The 22,868-nt window shown below is 47.4% G+C and overlaps 1 protein-coding gene across 3 annotated transcripts in view; it reads left to right on the forward strand.

Moving 5' to 3' along the window:
• The window catches only part of TBX5 (T-box transcription factor 5), a 46,402-nt gene that overhangs the window by 22,052 nt on the left and 1,482 nt on the right, over positions 1 to 22,868 (forward strand). For all 3 annotated transcript variants that reach the window (XM_059827459.1, XM_059827460.1, XM_059827461.1), the window contains exons 7-8: positions 3,823 to 3,914; positions 15,046 to 15,272. In XM_059827459.1, the coding sequence (XP_059683442.1) occupies positions 3,823 to 3,914; positions 15,046 to 15,272 (319 nt within the window). The remainder of the gene's footprint in view (positions 1 to 3,822; positions 3,915 to 15,045; positions 15,273 to 22,868) is intronic.

Genomic DNA, 22,868 nt, shown 5'->3' on the forward strand with positions numbered 1-22,868 from the left:
AAAACCAAAACACAAAAAAATAAAACACTCACAAAAAACAAATACAACACAAACCAACAAAAATACAACCAAAAAAAAAAAATAGACAAAAGCCAAAAAATCCAAAAATACAACAAAACACAACATAAACCTAATAAAAAAAAAAGAACACACTTAACCTAAGTTTTGTGATTGAGAAAATCTTATTATGGCAAGTGCTTGACAAAAAGTAGTGCTAAGTGGTAGTTTTGACCCTGACCATAACAATATTCATGAGCCTGTAGACACTCCCCATATACATAAATGTCTGCGCAAAAAAGGAAAATAGTAAAGCCTATTTCCTCAACCTAACTAGATGCAAAGCTCAACTTTATCATGCTGGAGCTAAAGATGCCGTTGGAAATGTCTCGGCAGACGTGCTTTGTGGTCAGTTAGCCCAGAGAAAGGAGTGCAGAGGAGTGGCGCCGAGATTTCATTGGGAACTGTCGTTTCCCGTTAAAGTGAAGATGAACCCATAGGTCAGACAAGCCCTGAAAAGTGTAAATGTGGAAGGTTTCACCCTGAAAAGCTCTCGTCTCAGAAGGGTCTGCAGCAGCTTTAGAAATCAGTGGTCAGAAGCGAACTTTGCCATCAGGTTCTTTCAGTAACAAATACATAAACAAAGCCCTACAGTTTTATTAAATCTGTGCTATATAATTTAGCCCTGGGCATTCTGTCTTAATGACCTTGCAGGACGTTGTATTTTTTTTATTTTCATGATGTAATTGTCATTTGACTTCTGACAGCTGTTTCTTCTCCCCCCCTAAGAGTTACAGTCAATTAAACAGAGTTTCGCTATGGCAAAGTTGGTCCAGAAGAAGGTTATTTCCACCAATTCGTTTGCTTTTCCACCTCTGAAATAGTTTGTAAGTCAGCCAAAAGCTGGCCAAACAAAATATCTTCCACAGGCTGTTTTCTAAAGCAGGGATTCACCAACTTTTTCTCTATTTCCTATTTTGTTGTGGACGGTTTTGTTAAATCTGGCTTGGACTCTCCTGGCTTAGTGCTAGGGCTGATGCTGTGAGTTATCATCTAGGGTAACTTTGCCCGGCAAGCTCCTGCTGAAATCCATCTGAAGTAGACCAAAGAGCTGAGACCTAATTCAAAACCTTCTGTAGTCCCTGGTTTCTAGATGCCTTCGATCCAGCAGATCTCTTAATTTTAAGGAGGCTGAAGTAGCCACGCTTCACATGGGGCTTTCTGCCCCCAAACATACGTTAATACCGTTGCTTGTAAGAGTGTTCCTGATGAGCGTAAGGGGACTTCTCTACTCACAAAGCAATGTATTTGCAAGATCGAGGTCCCATGCGATATTTTGTCTGACATTTTGTGGGTGATTAAAGGCTTGATTCATCAAACAGGGCATTCATCCGAGGTCCTTAAATTAGGGGCTAGCGTGTTGACGGCTCTTTCTCCGGTGAATGGAGAGTGTTGGGGACCTGTGAAGGCAATGCCACCCACCTCAGAGCCCCAGTGCCCTCTGGCAGTCCCCATCTCCCTCCATTGATTCCAGCAGGAACGCCGGGAGACGAGGTTCCCAGTGCAGGCGCCTTGGTTAAAATGCCTTCGGTTAGGTTGGGATGAATCCGGCCCTTTGTACATTTGTGTGCTGGTGCCAATACTGTAAATCCTCGCTCAGTGAAGGACTTCACTTATGCAAGCAAATATTGCCATTGGGTTCGGCAAGCGAGGACAACTCGTACATTTAGTGTGCTTCAGAATGCAAATTGCATAGAAACATTCAAAAAGTTGAATAATGCAATTATTCATTATAGAAGTGCCACCACCTCCGGTGGAAACTGATAGGCAGTTTCTTTGCAAAATACGCAGCTGGTTGTCTAATTATTCAGGGCTTTTAAGTATAAAACGCACCCCTGTTTTTCTGCTAGAGAACAGCTCAAATGGCAAATTGGGCCAAATAGATTGTTTGTTCACCCTTCTCTTTGAAATCTGAAATGCGAGACCAAAAAAAAAAAGCAATGCCTGTTTACGTGCTAAATGAGGTCCTGATTTAATGGGAATGCCCATGGGGACAAGCATAGGGGTGATGGGGTCTTTGTGTGAGATTTGGGGCTGAATTGGGCAAAACCGGCAAATAAACAAACGGCCTTTGGGAAATAAACATGCTAGAAGATGAGAAAAATAGCAAAGTAATCTGGTCGTGCAGACACCTGGCGGGGTTTGCTATTGACACTAGCCGAGCCAGATTTTTCTCTTTGAATTTTGGCAAAGAGGTGGGTCCAGTTGCGTGTGCTTGACTTGGTGAACATGAACCTCTCTCTGTTCTCCCGCCATTAATCTCGAGCTCTTCCTTCCCGTTGGCCAACTTTCAATAGGAAGGAAGGACAGTGTTTCCATAAAATGTGGTGAGCGCATGAAGTTCCTCCAATGGCAAATACAGGGTTGTCTCTCCTCCTGGGCAAGTGCAAGTGGCTCTCCCGACTCTTGGCTGAGGGCTGGGACTGCCAGGCAGTGACGGAGAAAGAGAAGAAGGGGAACTGTTGCCTGTTCTGCTTGAATATTAAAAAATAAGCTGAAGGCTCGTACGGACTTTGCAGAGAGACTGATCCTCTCCTCCTCCTCCTCAGCTACAAAACTCCAGCTGTGTGCTGCGGACAAATTTATTTCATATGTGAGTGGGTTTATGGTTGCGCTGAATGAGCAGAAGTCATGCTGCCGTTGCATGCCTCCACGCCAGCTCTGGAGGAGCCGCTGGTGTGAGGTTAGCACTCAATTAGGGCGCTGCAGCTAGGTCACACCTGATCCGGGCTCAGTCCTGCTCTGCAGAGACACCAAAGCATTTGCATCAAATTTGGCACGGCAGAGTGAGTTTGTACAAGATCAGCAGGGCGTTTGAGGGTGTTGCTGGTCCACAGTTAATATTTGCCTAAATGACAACCCCTGGCTTGAGAAAACCTACTCACCTAAGTCCTCGGGAGAGGTATGTGAAGGAGAGGATTGCACCTCTTTGAGCGACACGGTTGCTTTGGATAAGGGTACATTCTGCACAGCAGATGCTTTAAATGTTTAGCTTCGATGTTGTAAGAGGACAGAAGTTAGGAGTCTGAGGGGGATTCATCCCAGCAAACTTTAGGTGCTGAAGGTAGCCAACCAGGCAAGCAAACTAGTCCCTCTTAATTCCTTCTAGAATTAACAGGGAGACAAATATTCCTCCAGGGCACGATGGTCAGGGGTGGAGTTGCCCTACTTAGTCCCTGCAGTGCTCACAGGTGTCGAGCTGGTTGGGGAAGGATCTCAGATGCAGAGCACCTGGAATACGTTTGGCTGCTCTGAAATACAGAAAGGGTGAGCCTTACCAGTCTGAGTGAGAGGGTGCAGGGTCTGCGAGGTAAGGTTTTGGTCGTGGCTGTGTGTTGATGAGAGAATACTTGTTGGTGTCAGTGGGAATTGTTCAGGCAGCATGACTTTCATCTGTGGTCCTCTGGTCAGTGCAGTCCTGTCTGTCCCAACCGCAAAAAGGAAGTAAGTACCTCTAAGAAAGCTGATTTCCTCTGCCGAGAAATTTTTATGTGTGTGCAGTCCCATGTGTTAATTATGGGACAAGCCTGAGAGAAGCGAGAGGCTGTTGACAGGAGATATTTTTCCAGTGGAGAGATCTAGAGGAAGGCCCATCTGGAGCAGTCAATGTCTGAGCTGAAGGATGACTTGAGTTCCTGAAAGCTGTATTCCCCACCCCACCCCACCCCCCCGTCCCTGTTTGCTTGGGTTTAATAAACAATATCCCCTCTCTCCGAGGCCATGCCTTGGACTTGCGATGAACCCGTTGCGTTTCCTCCCTTTCAGATCACCCAGTTAAAGATTGAGAACAACCCCTTTGCGAAAGGTTTCCGCGGCAGCGACGACATGGAGCTCCACAGGATGTCCAGGATGCAGAGGTAACGCGTGCCTCCGTCGTGGGGACCCGCTCAAGACCGCGAGAGCCGCCCGGCCTTTGCTTTGCATGTCTCTGGTGGCTTGAGCTAAGCCAGGGCTTAGTGGCTTAGTCCCTTCTCTGGCATCTGCTTGCGCCTTTTACGTCAAGCTGCTGAAACATCATCAGGATGTGGGGCCAAAATCCAGGACTTCCCACTCTGAGGTGAATGCCTTAACTGCTGGGTTACAGAGGCAGGATCTCACTTGTGGGTTGTCCTCTTGGCCGCAGGGACCTTGTATTTCTTTCTGACATATCCCCATCCGCAACAACCTCTGTCTTTGTGCTAAACAGATGTCTCTGCGGCTGCGTGTGGGCTTAAACCTGTTTAAAGCAACAAGAGACTTGGACTAGCTCTGAGAAGCTCTGGTCATCAGGCTACCGCGGAAATGCTGTTGGGTATTTTTTTTGCCCAGGTGGCAATGCTTGAAAGTCAAAGCTCTCAGCCCTGTTCTGGGAGCAGGTTTGTTAAGGATGCTCCAGATGCCTCTGGAGACCTTGGTGTGGAGACCTACGTTGTGTTGGTTTCTGGCTTTTGGAGGGTCTTTGGCAGGAGGGGAGTGTTTGCCTGGTTGGTTCTGGATGTGCAGAGCAGGAGCGTAGGCATGGTGGTTTCAGGTTGAAGAAGGAAGGTATTAGAAAATGTTGGGGTCTCCAGGGCCAGGTGGCTGAAGAGATCTTTTCGAATCTCGGTTTTGGATGTAAGTACTTAAGCTGAAAATCAAGCCTAAATCCTGTTGAAAAATCCTGTTTTAAAGTCCTTTTCTAAATGTCGGGTCCTGACGGCAATTAACTTCATGCCTTTCACGTCACTTGGAACTTTGTCCGTGTGTCAAGTTGCTTCCTGGTGCAAATGTTTTGCAGGAACCCTGCCATACCCATGATTATATCTAAGACAGATGTAGATGCTCAATATAGCATTTTCCATCCAGGAGGGCAGGAGTGACTCGGATCCCTTGTTCTCCGGGACCAGCAGAGCTGGCTCTCGGCGGAGGGCTGTAGGGACCTGCGTTGTGACCTTCTGCTGGGAGGGCTCTCTCTGCCGCCCGCCCGGGAGCCGGCTGTAGGTGGTCACTGCAGGCTGGAGTGCAGATGCCGGTGCAGATGCAGGAGTTTCTTCTGGTTGCCGTAGCTGGTGACCTGAGCATGGCTCTCCGTAGCCGTGCAAGTCGCGCCAGCAGGCAACAAATAATGCCTGTAATCCTGCAAACATTTACACCCGTAACCCTACTCAAATGGGCAAATGTACTCCTGTGTACAAACATTTTCAGGCTCAGATCCAGAAAAGCCTCTCTCTCTCTATACATATATATATGAAAAAATGTATATACAACACTTACCCTTCTCAATCTAAATCATCTCTGTGGTCTTCTGAATGTGCCCTGTGTTCCCTGCCTGCCCTTTCCAACGACAGCACAGATCCTGGCATAATATGTCAATATTTATTTATTTATGGATGCACTACCACTTGAAATAGCTTTTTTTTTTTTCGCCCCCCCGCCCCCGTGCCAACCTCCCAACCTCTGCTGGAACTTGAGTAACGATGTCCCCAGCACATTTTTGCTGCTAAACTACCCTTTCATTAGGGTCAATGGAAAGATTTGAAGGTTTACATTCATTGCGGGGTTTTTTGGAGCGGGAGGGAGGAGGTAAAACAGTGAGGACTATTAGAAGGGCTTCGTGCCATACGAAGAGCATGGCATCTAGCCATGCTGAGCTTGTGCTAAAAATTGCTTGGCATTTTTATGCGGGCCTGCGGTCATAGTCAATGATACAGTGAACAGAAACACTCGGAATATATAAATACACCGGCTCAGACCTGGCGGGGTTGCAAGGGTTAAAATCCACAGCGTTGACTTTACGGGATAATTTCTGATCCTCACTTCCTTAATAACTTATCCTCTGTACCGATAGCATAGAAATGACTGTGTACCTCTACAAAGATGTCATTTTTTTTTTAAGGGAGAGCAGGATAAGATTATTATAGTAAAATAAAGACCCATTCAAGGTTGAAAATATTAGACAAATATGCACCCACCTTTGTGGTTTTTTATATATATCTGAATATATTAAAAATTATATATATAAATATATGAAAACATATATAAAATAAATTATATATATAAAAATAAATTGCATATCTAAGATAAAGAACCATTCAGGATTGAGTACGTTAGAGAAGTATGGCCTACTTTTGTGGGTTTATATAGGTTTCATATATAAATATATATTAAAATATAATTAAATGTATATAAAATATATTTTAATATATAAATGTGCGTGCATACGCAGTGAAGTTGTTTCCTGGTGATGGACCCACTCCCCAGCTGGCAGGTATAGGTATGTCTATCTTGGCTTCAGTGGAGTGATGTCTATTTATGCCCTTGGAGAATACGGTCGAACGTATTTTTAGTGCTGTTTCTTCATTATAGAAAAAAAGTAGCTGGAAAAAAACACGCTTTTTTTAAAACAGTGCACAGCCTTTTGTACCGGAAACTGGTGACCTGACATTCATCAGGTCACTGATCATCTCGTTAAGGAGTATAGCCGTGGAGGGAATGAATTTTTCACGCTGAGGAAAGCCTCGGCACCTCTATGTTTTCTTTCTTAAAATCTCAAAGGTTTCTTAATTCCCTGCATAGGGCTATTGCAGAGGGGCACCTCCTGGCTGAAAGCAGCCCTGGGAGAGGCAAACCCCAGCAGACGAGGCTGAGAGGCAGCGCTGACCCAACCCAGGTGCGTGCGCTGGCTTGTGGCATCCCGTTTTTGGGGAAGGCTGGCCCCAGCGACGGCCAAAGCGTGTCCCTCTACTCAACCCCCGACACGTCGCACGCCTCGCAGCAGCCTTGGAGGCCTGAGCCCTGCTGAAGATGTGCTTCCAGCACTAAACCTTCAGGTCCTACCATGTCGTGGGGGGCTTGGGTCAGATGGGAGTAGGCACGTGGTGGTTGAAGACGCCGCCTAGAAGCAGCGTCCCCAGGCTGGGTTGGTGTCTAGGCTCCCTCTGCGCAAAGCGGAGCGTGATAGTGCACGTTCAGAGAGCAAAGCTGCTTTCCTTGGAGAGCTCACCCCATGGGCGGCAGGGTGGGCGAGGAGCCCTCCCTCTGCCCGTCCCGCCTGCGGAGTCTGATTTAGAGTAGATGGCTGCCTTTTAAATGGCTAAAATGACATGAGATTAAGTCCATCCTGAATAGAAAGAATTGCCATCTGGCCAGCTCTGGTGGTCTCCTTGCACCTTTGGCTGTCAGAGGGTGGGAGGGAGACTAGTTTGCTGTGTCCAAAATGATTTCCCTCACCTCAGAGCAGGTCTTGCAGTGGGGTGAAGTAGAAGTAGGTCTAGGTGCCGGTGGAGACTTGGCCTGTCGATTCATCCATTGAACACCTACCCTTGGCAAATGGTAGGGACTGAGAAGGAAGGAAGACGAAGCAGGGAAGAAAGACAACTTCCAGTGCCAAAAGCGAGCTCAGAGTGAGGTCTCGGGTACCTCATCGAGGACTCTCCCTCCGTCTTCGCTTGCCTCCGCGTGCTCTGGCCAAGCAAGAGCAACGCGTTGGCCCGAGTGGCCTCTGGGGACAGGAGCTTTGCAGGGTGGATGGGGATGTATTAGCGAGTCCATCCCTCTCTGTTGGCTTTCTCCTTCGCAAGGCCTCTGTGTTGGGTTTTCTCCTCCTATTTCCCAGAAGAAAAGTTAATAAGTCTGTCCAGGTAGAAAACTTCATTCAGTAGTGATATTAAGCCTTTCAGCAGCAGATGATTTCATTCAAAAAGAATAGCCACAAGCTCCAGAGAGATCCAAATTCCAGTGAACACAGACTTCTGATACATGTTCATTTTGCCCCCTCTGCCTTTCTTTCCTGAGACACACGGGCCCTCTTTAGCAGTTTCTTTGGCAGGATGAGGGCTCTGGGAGAACATGTTTTTTAAAGTTTTCAAGTTTCTGAGCATGAGATCAAGTTTGTTATTTCCTTGATTAAAAAAAAATATTAAAAAAGAAAAAAAATCGAAAACACACTAGAGGAAAATGTGTAGAGGGATGTGAGTTATACCGCATCTGTATCCTGCAGTCATGCTACAACTGAAAAATATAAATCGGGTAAAAATTATGTAGTTGCGATGCTGGGAATTTTGGGCAAAGTATTCCTTTTGGATCTCTTGCCCCTCTGTACTTTAAAAATTCCTTTTGTCACCACTCAGAACTTCTGCCTGTGCCAAGGGGAATTTGCTGTGGAGAGCAAGAGCAAAACACGCAGCAGAAATCCGCAGAGGGTGAAGCTTATGCAGAGAGACGATGAGCTCTGCATTGCGGATGCCAGTGTAGGACTTTACCCTTAAAATTCCCCATGCATGAGAGTCAATGGAGCTGTATTAATAAACCATAACTATTGGGTGATTTGGGGGTTTGCATGCAAGTGGCAGCTTTTAGTTTGGTGGGGTTTTTTTTTTTTTTTTTTTTTTTCCTTAAATCTATGACTGCCAAAAGACAGCAGGGGAGAAGTGTTTGTGGGTCTGGGGCTAGAGCACTGTAAAAGAGCAATTCTCTTAAACCCTTTAACCAATTTTTGCTGATCATCTGCAACTCCCATTGTCTTCAGCGGTTATTATGGTTGCTGAAGAGCTTCTGGAAGTCTCAGGCCCTAGTTACTCTTCATTCAAATTAATGCAATTTAGTCCTTGAAGCTTCTTATTGGGAAAGCTTTTGAGAGGAAAGATGATTACGTGAAAGGGTGGCTCTTGGCTCCCTTGATGGGTATCCTGGGCCCTTTCAAAGTGAGACAAAGATCCAGAATGATCCACTCCACAGAGAAGAGTGGAAGTGTAGTTCGATGTTACGTATATGTTTTCTCTGTCAAAGATCATGAGCCATAGTTTGCTGCCTTTGGCATTAATCCACAGTAATCCTCCTGGCTCCAAAGGAATTATTCCAAAGATTTCCTGGTGTAACCGAGAACAGAAACTGGGCTAGACACAAAGGGCATAAAATCAGTACCATGATTCAGAGCTGGCATAATGAAGGTGGTGCATTTTGGGGTGCCAGTAGAATAAACAGATGAGCCTCTAGGCTCCAAAAGGGTTATCCGCCCTGGCACGCTAATATCATGTTGGACTGATAGGCACCGGTCTGACTAATGCAAGTAGATCTCGGTCCACTGCAAATGACCTTGCTCTCCTTGCATCTTTACATCCACTTTCATTTCCCGTGTTCTGTCACTGAAATGTCCCAAGAGCCACATGCTGTCTGAAACATTTTCAATGTGAGACTTAGAGTTATAACATCTGTTGGAGCGATGATGCTTTCCTCCAGCAAATGTCCCTGAGGAAAGTTTACTGGTCAAAACCCCAGTGGAAACCTCTTTTAAAGTGAGCAAGTCAGCTCAAGAAACGCAGGAGAGCTGCGATTTCCTCTGTTGCCCCTTCTTCGGGGCATCTGCCCAGCAGGGCCCGACTTGCAGAAGCTCAGCCTGGCATGAATGGATGCTGATGCTGTCTTTGTTGGCCAACATCCACTCTCCATCTCCTCTCATGTTCGTCTTGTTCCAACACGAATAGCGGTATTTCTCTGCGGGACTCTCTATTTGCCTGATAACGATAGCTCTAGATCTCTAGGTGGTGCTTTTCACGGCTGGTTCTTGGGTTTGTTGCAGTGATCTCTTTGGGCTGCAGTGCTTGGATAAGTGATGGAAGCACTGGTTGTTAACATATAATGCATGTACCCAAACCAGGGTTATTGAAGCCCTTCCCATTCTGGCAGGAAGGTCAGGACATTTGATATGTTGGTGGAGCGTGCTGCAGTGAACAGCCTCCCGTATTTCTCAGTGGACATTTTGACTTGTATTACTAGACATCCAGCCTAGGGTATTATTTTCTGTGGGACTGGCCTGCAGTTCCCATGCAGAGAGAGTTCATATTTGATCTGAGGTAAGATTGAAGGAAGTACTCAGTAGTTCCTCTCCCACTAAGTCCTTTCCTTCTGCAGTTTATCCACTTCAGACTCTTCAGACAGTCTCCTGAGAGTGGTTCAATTTTATTTCCATCTGCTGGAAATAAGCTGAAATGAACGCACATTAACAATTGCTTTCTGGTTTATTTTTTTCCTGGGAGATGGTATATTTATTCCAGTCACTTTTTTCTCTTCCTCTTTCTATATCTGTTATGGCTGACTTCCATTTCTTTCCCACTCTCAAGTCTCAGCAGGAAGGACAACAATTGGTGGCTTGGGAAATATAAACCCAAATGCCTTTGAGTTATATTTGCACGTCTGGATTTGGGGCCCGATTCTGCACCGCTGTATCCACAGGTGGAGGGGACAGGACTGATAGGATGGCGAACATTTGTCCTTTTGTAGTGACTGACTAAGGAGGAATTGAAATCTCTTGGCAGTTTGGAAGGAGTGGAGGGGAATCGCTGTGTTTGGCCACTGATACACCTTTGGTCAGATTTTAGACTAGGAATTGCCGTCATGAACAAGATCTAGACAGTGCCCAGCTCAGAGGCTTCAAAGAATGCTTTAAGAGCAGCTAACCACGGGGAAATTCTCTTCTGTATCATGCCTCATCTTGACCTCGAACAGGTATTGGAATGATCCAGTGGACCTGACATTGAATAGGTCTTTTGAAGTCTTGTTACCATGAGCTACAGAAGCTCTGGAGAGCTTTGGTATATAATGCTTTGTTGCAGAAATATTGGAAGTATCTTCTAAAATAATTTGCTTAGGGCCAGTAGGGGTTGGATGCTTCAACGCAGAAGCTTCCTAGTTATAAACCGTGGATCTTAAAAGAGATTTTTAACAAGGTTTTTGTCTGGCAGCTGCGTTTACTATTCTTTGGCTGGTACCTTAGGAAATGTCAAGTCTGCACATGAAAATACATTGAAAATGATAAGCAAGAAAGTGGACTGCTCTCTGAAGGTCTATATTTATAATTTTTCCACAGTTTTTATTAGTTTGCAGAGGCCGACAAGCTTTCCAGCTCTAAGATTACAAAACCTTCTTGAATTTTCTCCTTTGAATCCTTTGCTAGACAGGAATTTGTGCCATAAGTGATCTTATGCAGCTCCTAAGTCTGTCACGGTGGGGGCATCATTTGGCCAGGGGAGGGGGAAGATGTCATGAAATGTGAAAGTGGGACCAAAATTGCTAATTCCACCTGGCAGAGGTCTGATTTTGATAGAATCGCTCGGGAAATGCAGGAAGGATTCACTTGTAAGGCCTGATCTGTAGGGTCGGGGTTATACGATGAACTCTAAAGAGGAAAGCGTGTGCTATTAGGAAACAGCGATGCAGAGCCAGTGTCTGATCCTACGGGTCTGGGAAACATCTATCCAGGTGGGAGTTAAGAACTGAGTCCAGACTTCAGGACCAAGTGCCTTTGCTATGGACTTGGACCTCATCCCTGATTTCTTCCCCCAAGCTCTAATGAAAATCAAAGTGATATTCTCTCCTGGTGGCGTTCGGCTGGAAGCCCGGTGGTGCAGAGACTGTGCAGCACTTGCGCAATGTGGCTCCCCCCTTCCTCCCCGTCCCCCCCTGCTATTGTAATACACCAACTACGGTAACTCAATATTCATCATTAGCCTCCAACAGACTTTAAATAGACAAATGACAGCTTCCTTCCTTGTAAATTCTTTCCCCAACCAACTTTTTTTTTTTTCTTCTAATTTTACAATTTTTAATGCAAAAAAAATGTAGTCCATTAACACCCCCATGTAAAACTGTAACTCACATTCTGGCCAAGGAACAACAGTCTCTTCCTTGCCGTGTGGACAATTTCCTATATTGCCAGCATAAGTCAGACTTCAATGCTTTTTTTCTCTCCCTACTTCACTGCAATTTTTTTTGGACAGCAAAATTTCTGGACACAACAGTCATTTTGTGCCAGCGATGAACAAAACCTTTCATTCCATTAAACTGTGGCCCAGGATTACAACCAGCTATTTTGGGAATAGTGACTTTTAGGCCCTGAAAAAAAAAATTAAAAAAAATCTGATACATTTTGAAAGACCTAAGGACAAACTAAAATGGTAGCTGTGCACCCTGCGTATTGAGTGGGCTCAGGAAAGGGTATAAATGTTTCAAGATGACTGTTGCTTTACAAGGTACCAAAGATATCTGTTTATTAGAGCTCAGCTCCTATAAGGAAGAAAAAGGTAGAGAAGTACAGAGATAACTGCCTTTGTGTGTAGGAAAATGGCAAAGTGAAAGAAAAAGAATATTTTAGCTATTTAGTTAGAAAATACTTTCCTTCCTCTCTCTCCTCAAATAGTTGATTTTTTGGCAAAAATAGCACCCAACATGTTTTGACTGAAATGGAAATGCTTCAGTCTGGAGAGAAGTCATTGCGATACCTCCTGGGAACTGCTGTTTGGAAACTTGGTGTCTCCAACCTGTTCCCTCTCCAGCGTGACTCCCCGCTCCCGTTGTGGCTCCCGCGGAGCACCACGGTCCTCTCTTATGGCCATGGAAGCTGTCGTGTCCCCTGGGAAATGCAGCCTGAAAGGAATTTGGTCCCCAGTGCACAACAGGAGTGTGGGATCCTGGCATTACCTATGCTGGCACTTCAGAGTAAAAATATTGCTGTTTCAGGCATACAGCCCCTTTATGGAGAGGAACTATTTTTTAACAAGAAAAACCAATCATGTTGTTGAGTTTTCCCCTTCTCGTCTCTCCGTTGAGACAGAGAAAGTGTAGATTTAAGTAGGAAGTGTCTGGGATGGGGATGGCTTCTTAGTGTTTGTGTAGTGCCTCGTGCAGTGATTATCTAGATGTTGATGGGGTCCTTGAGAGCTACCCTGAGAATTTTCTGTAAGAAACCCCCATGCAGATCTAATCCCACATGTGAATGGGGAGAGGATGACGCTCCCAAAGAGACATCTAATTCTTCCCCCACCAAAGCAGGGAGAAATTGTGACAGCAGTCATTTCTACACGCTCCAAAAGAGCCACAGAGAACATGATGTTGCATCATGCCATGGTATGTCCCTCCTCCTCCTCCACTGCAGCTCACATGTACCCCACTGGGAAAAAAAAAAGGGAAAAAAGAGGCTCTGTCATTTCTTGCGGGGGATGGAGGGTGGTGGTGTTGGAGCTGAGGAAGAAGGAATTGGCCAGTCCATACAGCAGCCCCTCATTAGGGAGGAGAGCTAAGGGCAAGGTCCATGTGTCACTTGCCTGTAGCTTGTCTCCTTGGAAGGGAAACATGGTGGGGATGCAGTTTTGGGGTGTCATGCTGGTACTATTTCCATAAGGATCCCTGTGTGAAGGTGGAGCACAACAGGAGCAGGCAGCTCAAAACTGGGACCTGGCAGGACTGGGAGACCCCTTAGAACCTAGAAGGTTTGAAGGCCATAGCTCTTGACCTTCCTGAAAAGCCCCTCCAGCCAGAGCTCGCTCCTGGGTCGGAAATGCTAGTGCTGGGTGTCCACGGGCAGAGAGGTCTTCTGAAGCCCACCGCACGCCCTGGCATCCATTGCTGCTCGCGTATCTGAGGGGTAGGTCTCTGCTTCCTCCCAGTCCATCTCTCTTTTGTTCCTTGTGCACATCCTAGACTTCAGTTCTGGGAAAAAGCTGCCTGGTCAGCCAGCCCAAGTGGGTGGAAAGCCATGCTCCTGCCTGCCCTGCAGTGAGGAGCTGCTGGGCTTCCAGGGGAAGAAACCCCACCTTTGGAATCGGCTCGGCTTGGCAAGCCACCAGTGCCCAGGGTTTGGAAAGCTTTTGTGGCACAATGAGAGACACATTTATTTGGTTTTGAGCTCCTGGGTGAGTTTTCCCTCCACTACAGCTTGGTCGCTGGTGTTTCTGTCAGCCAGCACAACAGTGGTTTGGATGAAAGCTCCCTGCTGTGAGCAGGTTTATATAATTGGTATTGTTAAATTTTGTAAATAAGTTCTGAGTTGCTACAGTGATAGGTCCTCTCTAAGGGGTGTAATCGGAGATTCAGGGCTCCTCCTCCATGTGTAAGTGTCCAGGTGAGCCTGTTGATGAGATTTAAGGATCTATTCTTGCTCCAGCATAATGATTTTGGGCAGGTGAGTAGGATACCACAAAGCCAGCTTGCTCCAATGGTTATAGCCTCAAAGAAGAAAGCTTACGTTGGAATCTGGGCTCTGATTTGTGGCTGCTCTGAGCCTCATGGCACTTGGCGAGGTGCTGATGGGTTACCTGATCTTTACACATTTTAGCAGGTCCTTGGGTTCAGGGAGCACCCACCTGTCTCGGAGACAGCCTGGGAGGAGGCTTGCACCTCGCCTGAAGTCTCTGAGATCCCCCCTCAGCTTCAGTTCTCCCCCTCTGCAGAGCGGGAATAATCTTGACCGGCCATGTTGCTGATGTGCTTGGAGAAATGTCTCCAAAACACACCGTAGGGTCTTGTAGGAGAGGGGATTTCCAACCAGTGTTGGCAAAGCATCCCTGCTTCAAACCGGATTTCAGAGCAAGGGAACAAACCAGGCTTTCCATCAGTGGAAAGACTTTTCCCCCCCCAGCCCGGCTCTGCTGAGGTGCATGGCTCTGACACACATCAGGTCTTGGTGATTTATTTATTTCTCTTTTCTGAGCACTTTGGAGTGGAGCTTCTTCTCTGGTCCAGAGATCTCCCATCCAGGACAACCAGGCTGACAGACCCTGGGGAAAAGGAATGGGGACAACTACCGTAAGGGGAAAAAGCAGACCTAAATATTTTATCCATCTCCAACCCAGCTTGGCAGAAATGAGGTTTTTATTTACATGCATGTGCACGTCCACATATACAATATAAATAGTATCAAATTTATATCTACATATTACGATAGTATTTATAAATCTTGTGCATTATGCTATAACTGCATGTATCTATTTGATGAATGGGTGTAAAATAGCAGTTGTGGTGGAAGAGGCGTGACTCTAAAGGGAAAGATACTAAAAGGAAAGTGAAAGAGAAGAGTGCTGCACTGACAAAGTGTGACGGGGCTGCAGTCTCCTGGGAGGGATGTCTCTGTTTCCCTGAAAGTCGAAACAAACACCATGACACTAATGTGCTGCCTTCATTTATTAATTCACTGACCTATTTATTAATTGATTGCTTTTCTGCTTTGGTGTTTTTTTTGTTTGTTTCTTTTGCTTTTAGTAAGGAGTACCCGGTTGTTCCCAGGAGCACAGTGAGACAAAAAGTGTCCTCGAACCACAGCCCCTTCAGTGGCGAGACCAGGGTCCTTTCTGCCTCCTCCAACCTGGGCTCCCAGTACCAGTGCGAGAACGGGGTGTCGAGCACCTCCCAGGACCTGCTACCGCCTGCCAACCCCTACCCGATCTCCCAGGAGCACAGCCAGATCTACCACTGCACCAAGAGAAAAGGTCAGGCCTTGGCTGCTCCCCGCTCAACGCTTGCTGTGTGGCTTTCCCCTTCCTAACGTGACTGTCAGCGTTGTTTTCTGATGTTTCCCCTTGCCCGCAGGCTGGCCAGCCCCAGCCTGCTTTACGGTGATGCCGGAGGATGAGCAAGGGATGAGGGTTGTGTGCTGGAGGTGGGCAGTTCCCCCCGGCTGGGCTGGGGAGCTCCTCTCACCGGTGTCAGCCTCAAACCCCATCCGCGTGGCTGGGCTGGGAGCCAGCTGTTTGGAGGGGTGGCAGTGCCTTTCACCCACGTTGAATCCACATTCAGGAAGATAGCTGGTGCCGGAGATAAAGATGGTTTATCTGTCTCCATAGCCCCTCAGCCAGGGTTAATCTCCAAGTGGAGATACCTTGACAGCTTGGCTTTTGCACAGTTTTCGACTAAAAGTCTCACAGTTGGGAGACAGTTGTCTGTACGCAGAAAGCAATTCCACTTAAATGCTCGGTCTAATGAACGGAGCGTGGGATTGAAAATCATGATATCCATGTTTGTTCCCTTCTGGTGTGACTGACCTGCTTTGACAGAGCTTGAGGGGTCAAACTGTGAGGGCTTTACACTGACTGCTCCGCTCGTCCTGGCATGAAGAGCCCCGTGATATCGATGGGATAATTGTTCTCAGGCAGGAGCGAGCGGTTTGCAGTCTCTCCCTTCCTCTCCCAAAGCAATGGAAATGGTGAGGTGCAGAAACACTTGCAGGACTTGGATAGCAAAAGCCTCGGATCAGCTCCACCCCAGACACTCAGAAGAAAATAGGGAATATCCAGGGCTGAATGCAACCCCATGGGGTGGGCAGGAGGTGGTTACTGCCTACCCCTGTTCCCATTTCTCAGGATTTAGCCTACGTTGCATGGGAAAAGCTAACAGGAGTCAGCACGCACCATGGCATTTGAATGCACCAAGAATTTCTCCAGCCCGGTAGCCTCTCCCCACAGCAGATCCCTTCCTTCTTCCCTGCACGATCCTATCAGTCAGCATGTGTCGTTATTTTTAGTAACGTAACCCCTGGGGCTCTGGGATGTGCAGTGTAGACACACAGTCTAAGGTAGTGGATGCCTGGGAAGTGCAGGCAGATGAGGCAGGAGGGCAGTGGAAATAGCTCCCACATCCTTGGTGAATCCCCTGAATGTTGTAACGTCACGTGTGTAGAGTGCAAGTATATTTGCAAACCAAAAAAGTTGATAAATCTTAATATTTTCCTCGTGTGAGATGGAGCCAAACAGTGGAAAAGAGAGGCGTCATTGTCTGACCCCTCCAGCTGTATAGGAAACCCTCGTGCTCGTATAGAGTGTATCAAAGCTGTGATTGGAAATGGAGATGCTAGACTAGAGCTAGCTGTAAGGTCGGGAACAAGGAGTTGCAGTGGCCTCCCAGAGTGTCCCCTAAGGTCAGAGGTGGAGTGTGTGGCCCTTGCGACCCGCCCCATGCCTGTGCGGGACCGTGGGTGCGAGGCTTTGGGCCACAGCTGGGTTGCTGCAAAGCCTCGCTGTTGGCGATGGAAAGGCAGGTCCCGGTCGCCCGTGGCGTTCCTCAGCCTGCGATCCGTCCTCGGTGCTCCTTTGCCCTGGGAGCCGAGCTTTCACCGCTCCTCTTCCCCTTTGCAAAAACTAACCAAAACAAACTGGCCGAAATGGCAGCAAACCCTTTGGACAATCTCCGACTGCTGCGTGTCCCCGCACCGCAGGGCAATTCATCATTCGCCTCCACATTTAACGTGATAAGGAATCAACAGAGGTTTCCTTCCAGTTTTGGGATTCCCGCTAAGTGGTGTCTCCATGGGTGGTTTCCCTCAATCCCCCAATTATCTCACTTCCTCTTATTGTCACAAAAGAGACGACTATCTGCCCTGTAATAAGCTCCCCGGCCCCTTTTGGCCTGCGTGGCCCTTGCGAAAGTGCAGGGGACTGGCAAAGCGAGTCCTTGTCTGTACGGCTGATGGCCCCTCATTATCTCTGCGATGGCTTGAGTGGCACAAGCAGTTAAGGGCCTTTTATCAAAGCCGCCAAATGCTTTAATCAAAGAGAAGCAGTGTCCTGCCCGATACCACCGGCTTCTTCCGTGAAGCGTTACGTCTCAGGAGCCTGAGTCTCTCCTTTCCTCTCTGTGCCTTTTTCCCCCTCTCCATGCATCTAGTAAATCGAAAACAGCCACCAGGCTTAAAGAAATGAAACACAAAGTTAATGGGAAACAGAGAGCCAACATAAGCTGCCAAGCAGCTCTTTGCAAAGTGAAATTAATTAAAAATAAAAAAAAGTCACTAGAGATGAGCAATTCTTTTCAGATAAATCAAACGTGATCCAAGGTTTCGTCTCAAACTCAGACTGAGCGTGGCACTTTCTTCTAGCACCGAGCAAGGATCTTTATTGAACTTGGGGAAAGTAACCTTATGTAAGATATTCTTCTTTTTCTTCCTTTTCTAGCCTCTCCTTTCTAAAAGTGAAATATCTGCTGCTTTCCTACTTTTCTGCATAACTTTTAACAAACCTCACCATCTAAGGAAACAAGAAAGCAAGAGCGTGTTCACTCCTAATGCACCTCCGTCTGTTTTCTGGACTGGGGGTATTACTGATTTTGTTGGATCATTGACTCCTGAGACATTGACACCTCCTCAGTCAGTTTAGGATTTATCTCAAGCAGATTGTTTCCTTTTCTCAAGGCTGCGGTTATGGATAAGTGCTCACAGGGGCAGAGGGCAATTTGACTGGGTTTGAGACCAGCTGGTGTCTGTATCTTCTGTAGCAAATGCCACCACTGTTTTCCAAGATAGTCCCTCAGATACGTCTCCTTCCAGCTTTGACATCTTGTCATGTTTCTCTGTATCTTTTTTTTTTTCTTTTAATCAGGAGGTGAAGTCTTGGTTTAGGCTCGGTTAAGAACAGGTTTGTATTCGAGCAACTCAAAGGCACCTTATTCAACTTCTACTTCCTTGGTGACCTAAGACAAAGATTTAGTTCTGTGGTTGACAGTGTTGTTCTTAGCTGTCAAGTCAAGATGGATTCCCTCTGGAGATCTGATATGGAGTTACATTAGGGGAGAGCAGCAGGGCTGCGAGGGGATGTTATCTCTGAAGGCTCCTCTGTTTCAGGGAGCGGATCTTCTTCTGGGTGAGGAAGGAAGGGAGGACACATCCCAGAGCCCCAAATCTGGCAGTTCCTGGTGCCTGGGTGGGAGTGCGGGGTCGCAGCATTGGGAATGACCCCGGCGTGGTGCAACGGGGTCACTGCTCTAGGCACCTTCTGAACATGCTGAAGGCTGGGGAATGGCAGTCCTCAAGGCGAGAATCATCCTGCGTTGTATCCCAGGCTCCACACTGAGATTGCTTGTGGCATTTCGCAGAGAGACTGGTCTTGAGAGGATGGATTAACTCTAATCCTGTATCCCACCAAGGAGTGGGCTCAGTTCCTTGATGGGGACTTTTAGGCTGCAACAAAGACCAGTTAGAGCTTTGCCTTTTTTCTGGTTGTTCTCCACTTCTCCCTCTTTCATTGTTGTGCTTGGAGAAGCCCAAAAGGACTTACCAGCAGGCAGCTTGCTTTCTGTCTTTCATTTTAGCCCCACGTCCCAATTAGGGCATTGGGGCTTTTTTCCCTTGTGTTATCCTCCTCCCTCAGACTTCCTGTGAACTAAAAAGCCACCCCTCTAAACCTCTGCTCCCTCCCAGCCTTACACAATCTCAACCACTTGGCAAATTTCTGGGATGCTTGTGATGCTGAACAGGAGGCGACTGGAACAGCCTCTCCCTGGGGAGGTTATAAAAGTTGTCATGTTGGCACTGTGAGGGAGAAGAGGGACGTGGCAGAATCCACCGGCTTCAACCAGCGAGGATCGCATCCTTCAGCCACCTAGCTTGGACATGACCCTGCCCGTGGGGAAGAATATATCTTTCATCTCCTTCCTGCTCTGCCGAGGTTGGTGGAGATAGAGCAATGCCTTTCCCCCTTCTCCACAAGAACAGGCACTGTTAGGGTGGATAGACCTCTTTGTTGATTGAACTGATTTCTCCCTCATCCCACCCAGCTTTTATTTCACCCGAAGAATCTGTAGGACAAAAGTCAGCTATGGGATGTCTTCTTGGAGGACATGCTGCTCGTCCTGCTGATGTTGGGAGATGCAATGAGTTGGCCAAGGCTTGAGCTATGCTGCAGCTGGAGGTGTTTGCAGCTTGGGTAGATGCAGTGGAACCTGGAGCAAGGTGGCTGCTGGGGTACCGAGGGTGAAGAAGAGCCTGCCTGCACGGTGGGGAGATGCTCAGTGGGCTGGTGTGCACCCAGCTCTTGCTGTGCAGCCACATAGCTTGTGGCGCTGTAGTTTCAGCAGCTTCATATAGGCATCCTGCTCTCCCATCAGGAGGTGCCTCCTGTGCCTCTGCAGGCAGTGCTGGCAAATCCCTGCCTCTGGAAGAGGTTCCAGCTTTTGGTGTTGGATTGTCTCTGCCCCGCAACCCTTCCTGTCTTGTTCCCCTGCAATGCAACACAGCCATATTGCAAACCGTGTGACTGCTGAAGCAACTAGCGTGTCTTCGGTTTCCTGTCCTAGGATGTACGTCTGCTTTGCCCTTTAGGGATGCTCATTTTGATTGAATCCGCCTTTTTATTTTCTTCTTTGACAACCCTTGTCAGTTTTGCTCGCTGTGATTGGCTATTCAGGCTCATGCTGGATTCATACTAGAAACCAGACTGGATAAAAGAACAGTCTTTGTGATAATCACCCATTGTGTCTCTCTCACAAAGTTGGGATGAACCTACTGTAATGCCCTGGAAGTGTGGGTGAGCTTTAAAAACTAAAACAGTTGGGTCCCATTCTTCATTGCCTTCTGTCCCAGGGAGCTGATAGTCATGAATTGGAAAGGAGTTCTCCTGATTTACACTGGGGGAAGAGGTGGGCCTGGTGCTCCCTGAAGTCCAGAGATTTTACATGTTTGCATTTCATTCTGGACGGCCCTAATCTTGGAATTGGGAAAATTCCATTTAAAAAGCCATTTGTGTGGTATTTACAACCCAGCTGGAAGTAGTAAATACCGGAAATCTTGGAACTGCTTATGCTCTCACTCAAGCTCCTTCATTAGATAGATCATCAAATTCCTTGTGAGGGAGCCAGTTTCCACCCCATTCTGCGGCTCCGTTTTCCTTGGATCCACTTCGGAGCAGCTTCTCCCAAGCACTGGCAGCTTCCCCTTCTTGGCAGAACCTTTTGCTTTTTGAGGTTTGCGCAGTATCGAGGGGCTGGTCGCAAGAGCTGATCACCACTCTTGCCCTCCAAGAATAGCAGCAAACATGGAGGATGGTCAGCATCTCCCAGAGGTGCCCAGCACCTCTTAGGGCTCAGCGACAACAGGAAAAGGACAATGAAGTGCTATCAGGGAACCAACATCAAGAATCAAACCCAGAGCAGACCAGAGAGTTATATGCCGTGTCCTGCTGACGCTGAGGAGGTGAGAGGACCTTCAGGAGGAGGATTATGGCCTTGGGACACACATCCAGGCTCCAGAGCAGGTGGGGATGACTTCAAACTGCAGCCTTCAGCATTGCGTGAGAGCTCTGTTTGACTTGTCCTCCTTTTGCCATTCTCTTACTTAAAGATGTCCCCTTCCCACCCCCAGGTCTGCTCCACATGCCCCGGGGATGCACTTCACCTCCTCTGGGCTGGCTCTGGTCTCCTCTCTGAGAAGTGGTGGGACAATGCCAGATCAGACGAGAGAGCCTGGACCAGTGTAAATTCATCAGCTGGCACCAGCTGAGGATTTCTGGACAGCATCATCCCATCTGATGATGAAGATGCAGTGTTCTCTTCCCTCTCCAGCACTTTGAGGTTATGTAGATGGGGAAGTCATCAGGAAGAGGAGCTAGAGGGCAGGCAGAAGCCGTTAGGGTAGGCTGTAATCCTTTGTTAGCGACTATGTCCTCTTTGGAGACGGGTATGGTGTCCTTACATATCTTAAAATCTGGTGTGATGGTGCCCTCTCCACACATGACATGGGTGAGCTTGGCTCTAGAGAGGCCAGCAGAGCTATCGCGAGAGCTTACAGAAGAAGAGATGGCACCTATAGCGTTTCCACCGAAATGCTGGTTGATTTGTTTTTCTCTCTTCACCTGCGATGAATTCTGGAAGCGGATCCGTAACTGCGGCTCTGCCTGGCTGGGCTGTGGCAGGCAGCGAAATGTCTGGGCTAAATGGAAAAATCAGCAACCTCAGGTTGTAAGTCAGGCGCAGTTTTACACAACGGAAAAACAGAGCTTGACTGTTTTGTGTTGTATGTTGAAAAAAAATAAAAATAAAGTAAACAGTCAAACCCCAAGCCAATGATTTCTAATGCCAGCAGAGTAATGCGGTTTAATGCTGAAAACTTTATTAGCAGAACAATGCTTCATTTTACAAGACATTGTTTTTCCACCCTAGTGTTCTTATTACTCAGTGGTGGGTTAGGGATCCAAAACTTTTAGGCTGTCCGTAAAAGCTAGAGCTCAGGCTGTTCTTCCAGACGTACCTCCTGTGATAGACACGTGCTTCCTGCTTTTGTCTTTCGGGGGACTACATCCTCTCCACCGCTCCTATATAAAATGAACCCCATCAGGATTAAGGAGACTGATACACTTTTACATCTCTCTGCTTAGTTTCAGCTATTGTAAAGATGTGATTGCGTTGCTCGCTTATCCCATCCTTACCTTCTGTCCCCATTTAAGAGGAGGCGGAGGAGGAAGATGATAACTTGATCATCAGGGCTCTGCATTGCTGGGGCTAAGGAGCCAGGTTTTGCTTTTGGCAGGGAGAAAGCATGAAATGGGACTGCGGCTCTCCAGCCGAGTTTATGGGCAGCTGCTATTACAAAGTCAGAGGACGCCAAGGGGAAAGTCCCCACGGTGGGTCCCTCAGTACCCGGTGTTGTCTGGGGTTGTTGGGCCAAGGAGGCTAACAGCAGCAGTTGTTTCAGCCGGACTTGGTAGACGCCTGAGTGGGAGTAATGAGTTATTTTACCAGCAGAGCGGGTGCAGCTTCTAGGAGAAAGCACATGGCTGTTTATATCAATGAGGGTACGCGCATGTGCGTGTTTACAAGGAATAAAAAGGCACCTGCACTGTCCATCTGCACCTCCTGAAGGTGGGACGTGGGTGCTCACGTTGGAGCAGCCCGGCAGCAACATCCGTGTTTTGGCAAGTGCTTCTTGGGGGGCAGATGCTTTTAGTCCTTTTTTTTGTGGAACTGGGTTGTTTTTGGTTTTTTTCCCCTTTGTATTTTGGGGGTGAAAAAAAATGGCAGCTCAAAACACATTGGTTGAGAAACATTGAAAAGGGCCATTGGTTGCAGTGTTCTTTCAAATTTTACCCTGGTTGAAAGGGTGCAGTCAAGAAGGCTTTAAGCAAAGTGGGATGTTTTTCTGCCTGCACCAGGAATCCTGTTCTTGAAGCAGCAGCAAAGTTAATCTGGGTCAGAACAAGCTCCCCTTCCCTTGCCTCGCTGTCCTTAAAATCTCTTGGTGAAGTACTCGTCCCTGGGAACTTTGCCATCCATTCCAGCAGAGCTGGATTTCATTTGATGACCCTGCGAATGAATAAATAAGTGCA

Source organism: Gavia stellata, chromosome 21 (genome assembly GCF_030936135.1).
Source record: "Gavia stellata isolate bGavSte3 chromosome 21, bGavSte3.hap2, whole genome shotgun sequence".
NCBI lineage: Eukaryota > Metazoa > Chordata > Aves > Gaviiformes > Gaviidae > Gavia > Gavia stellata.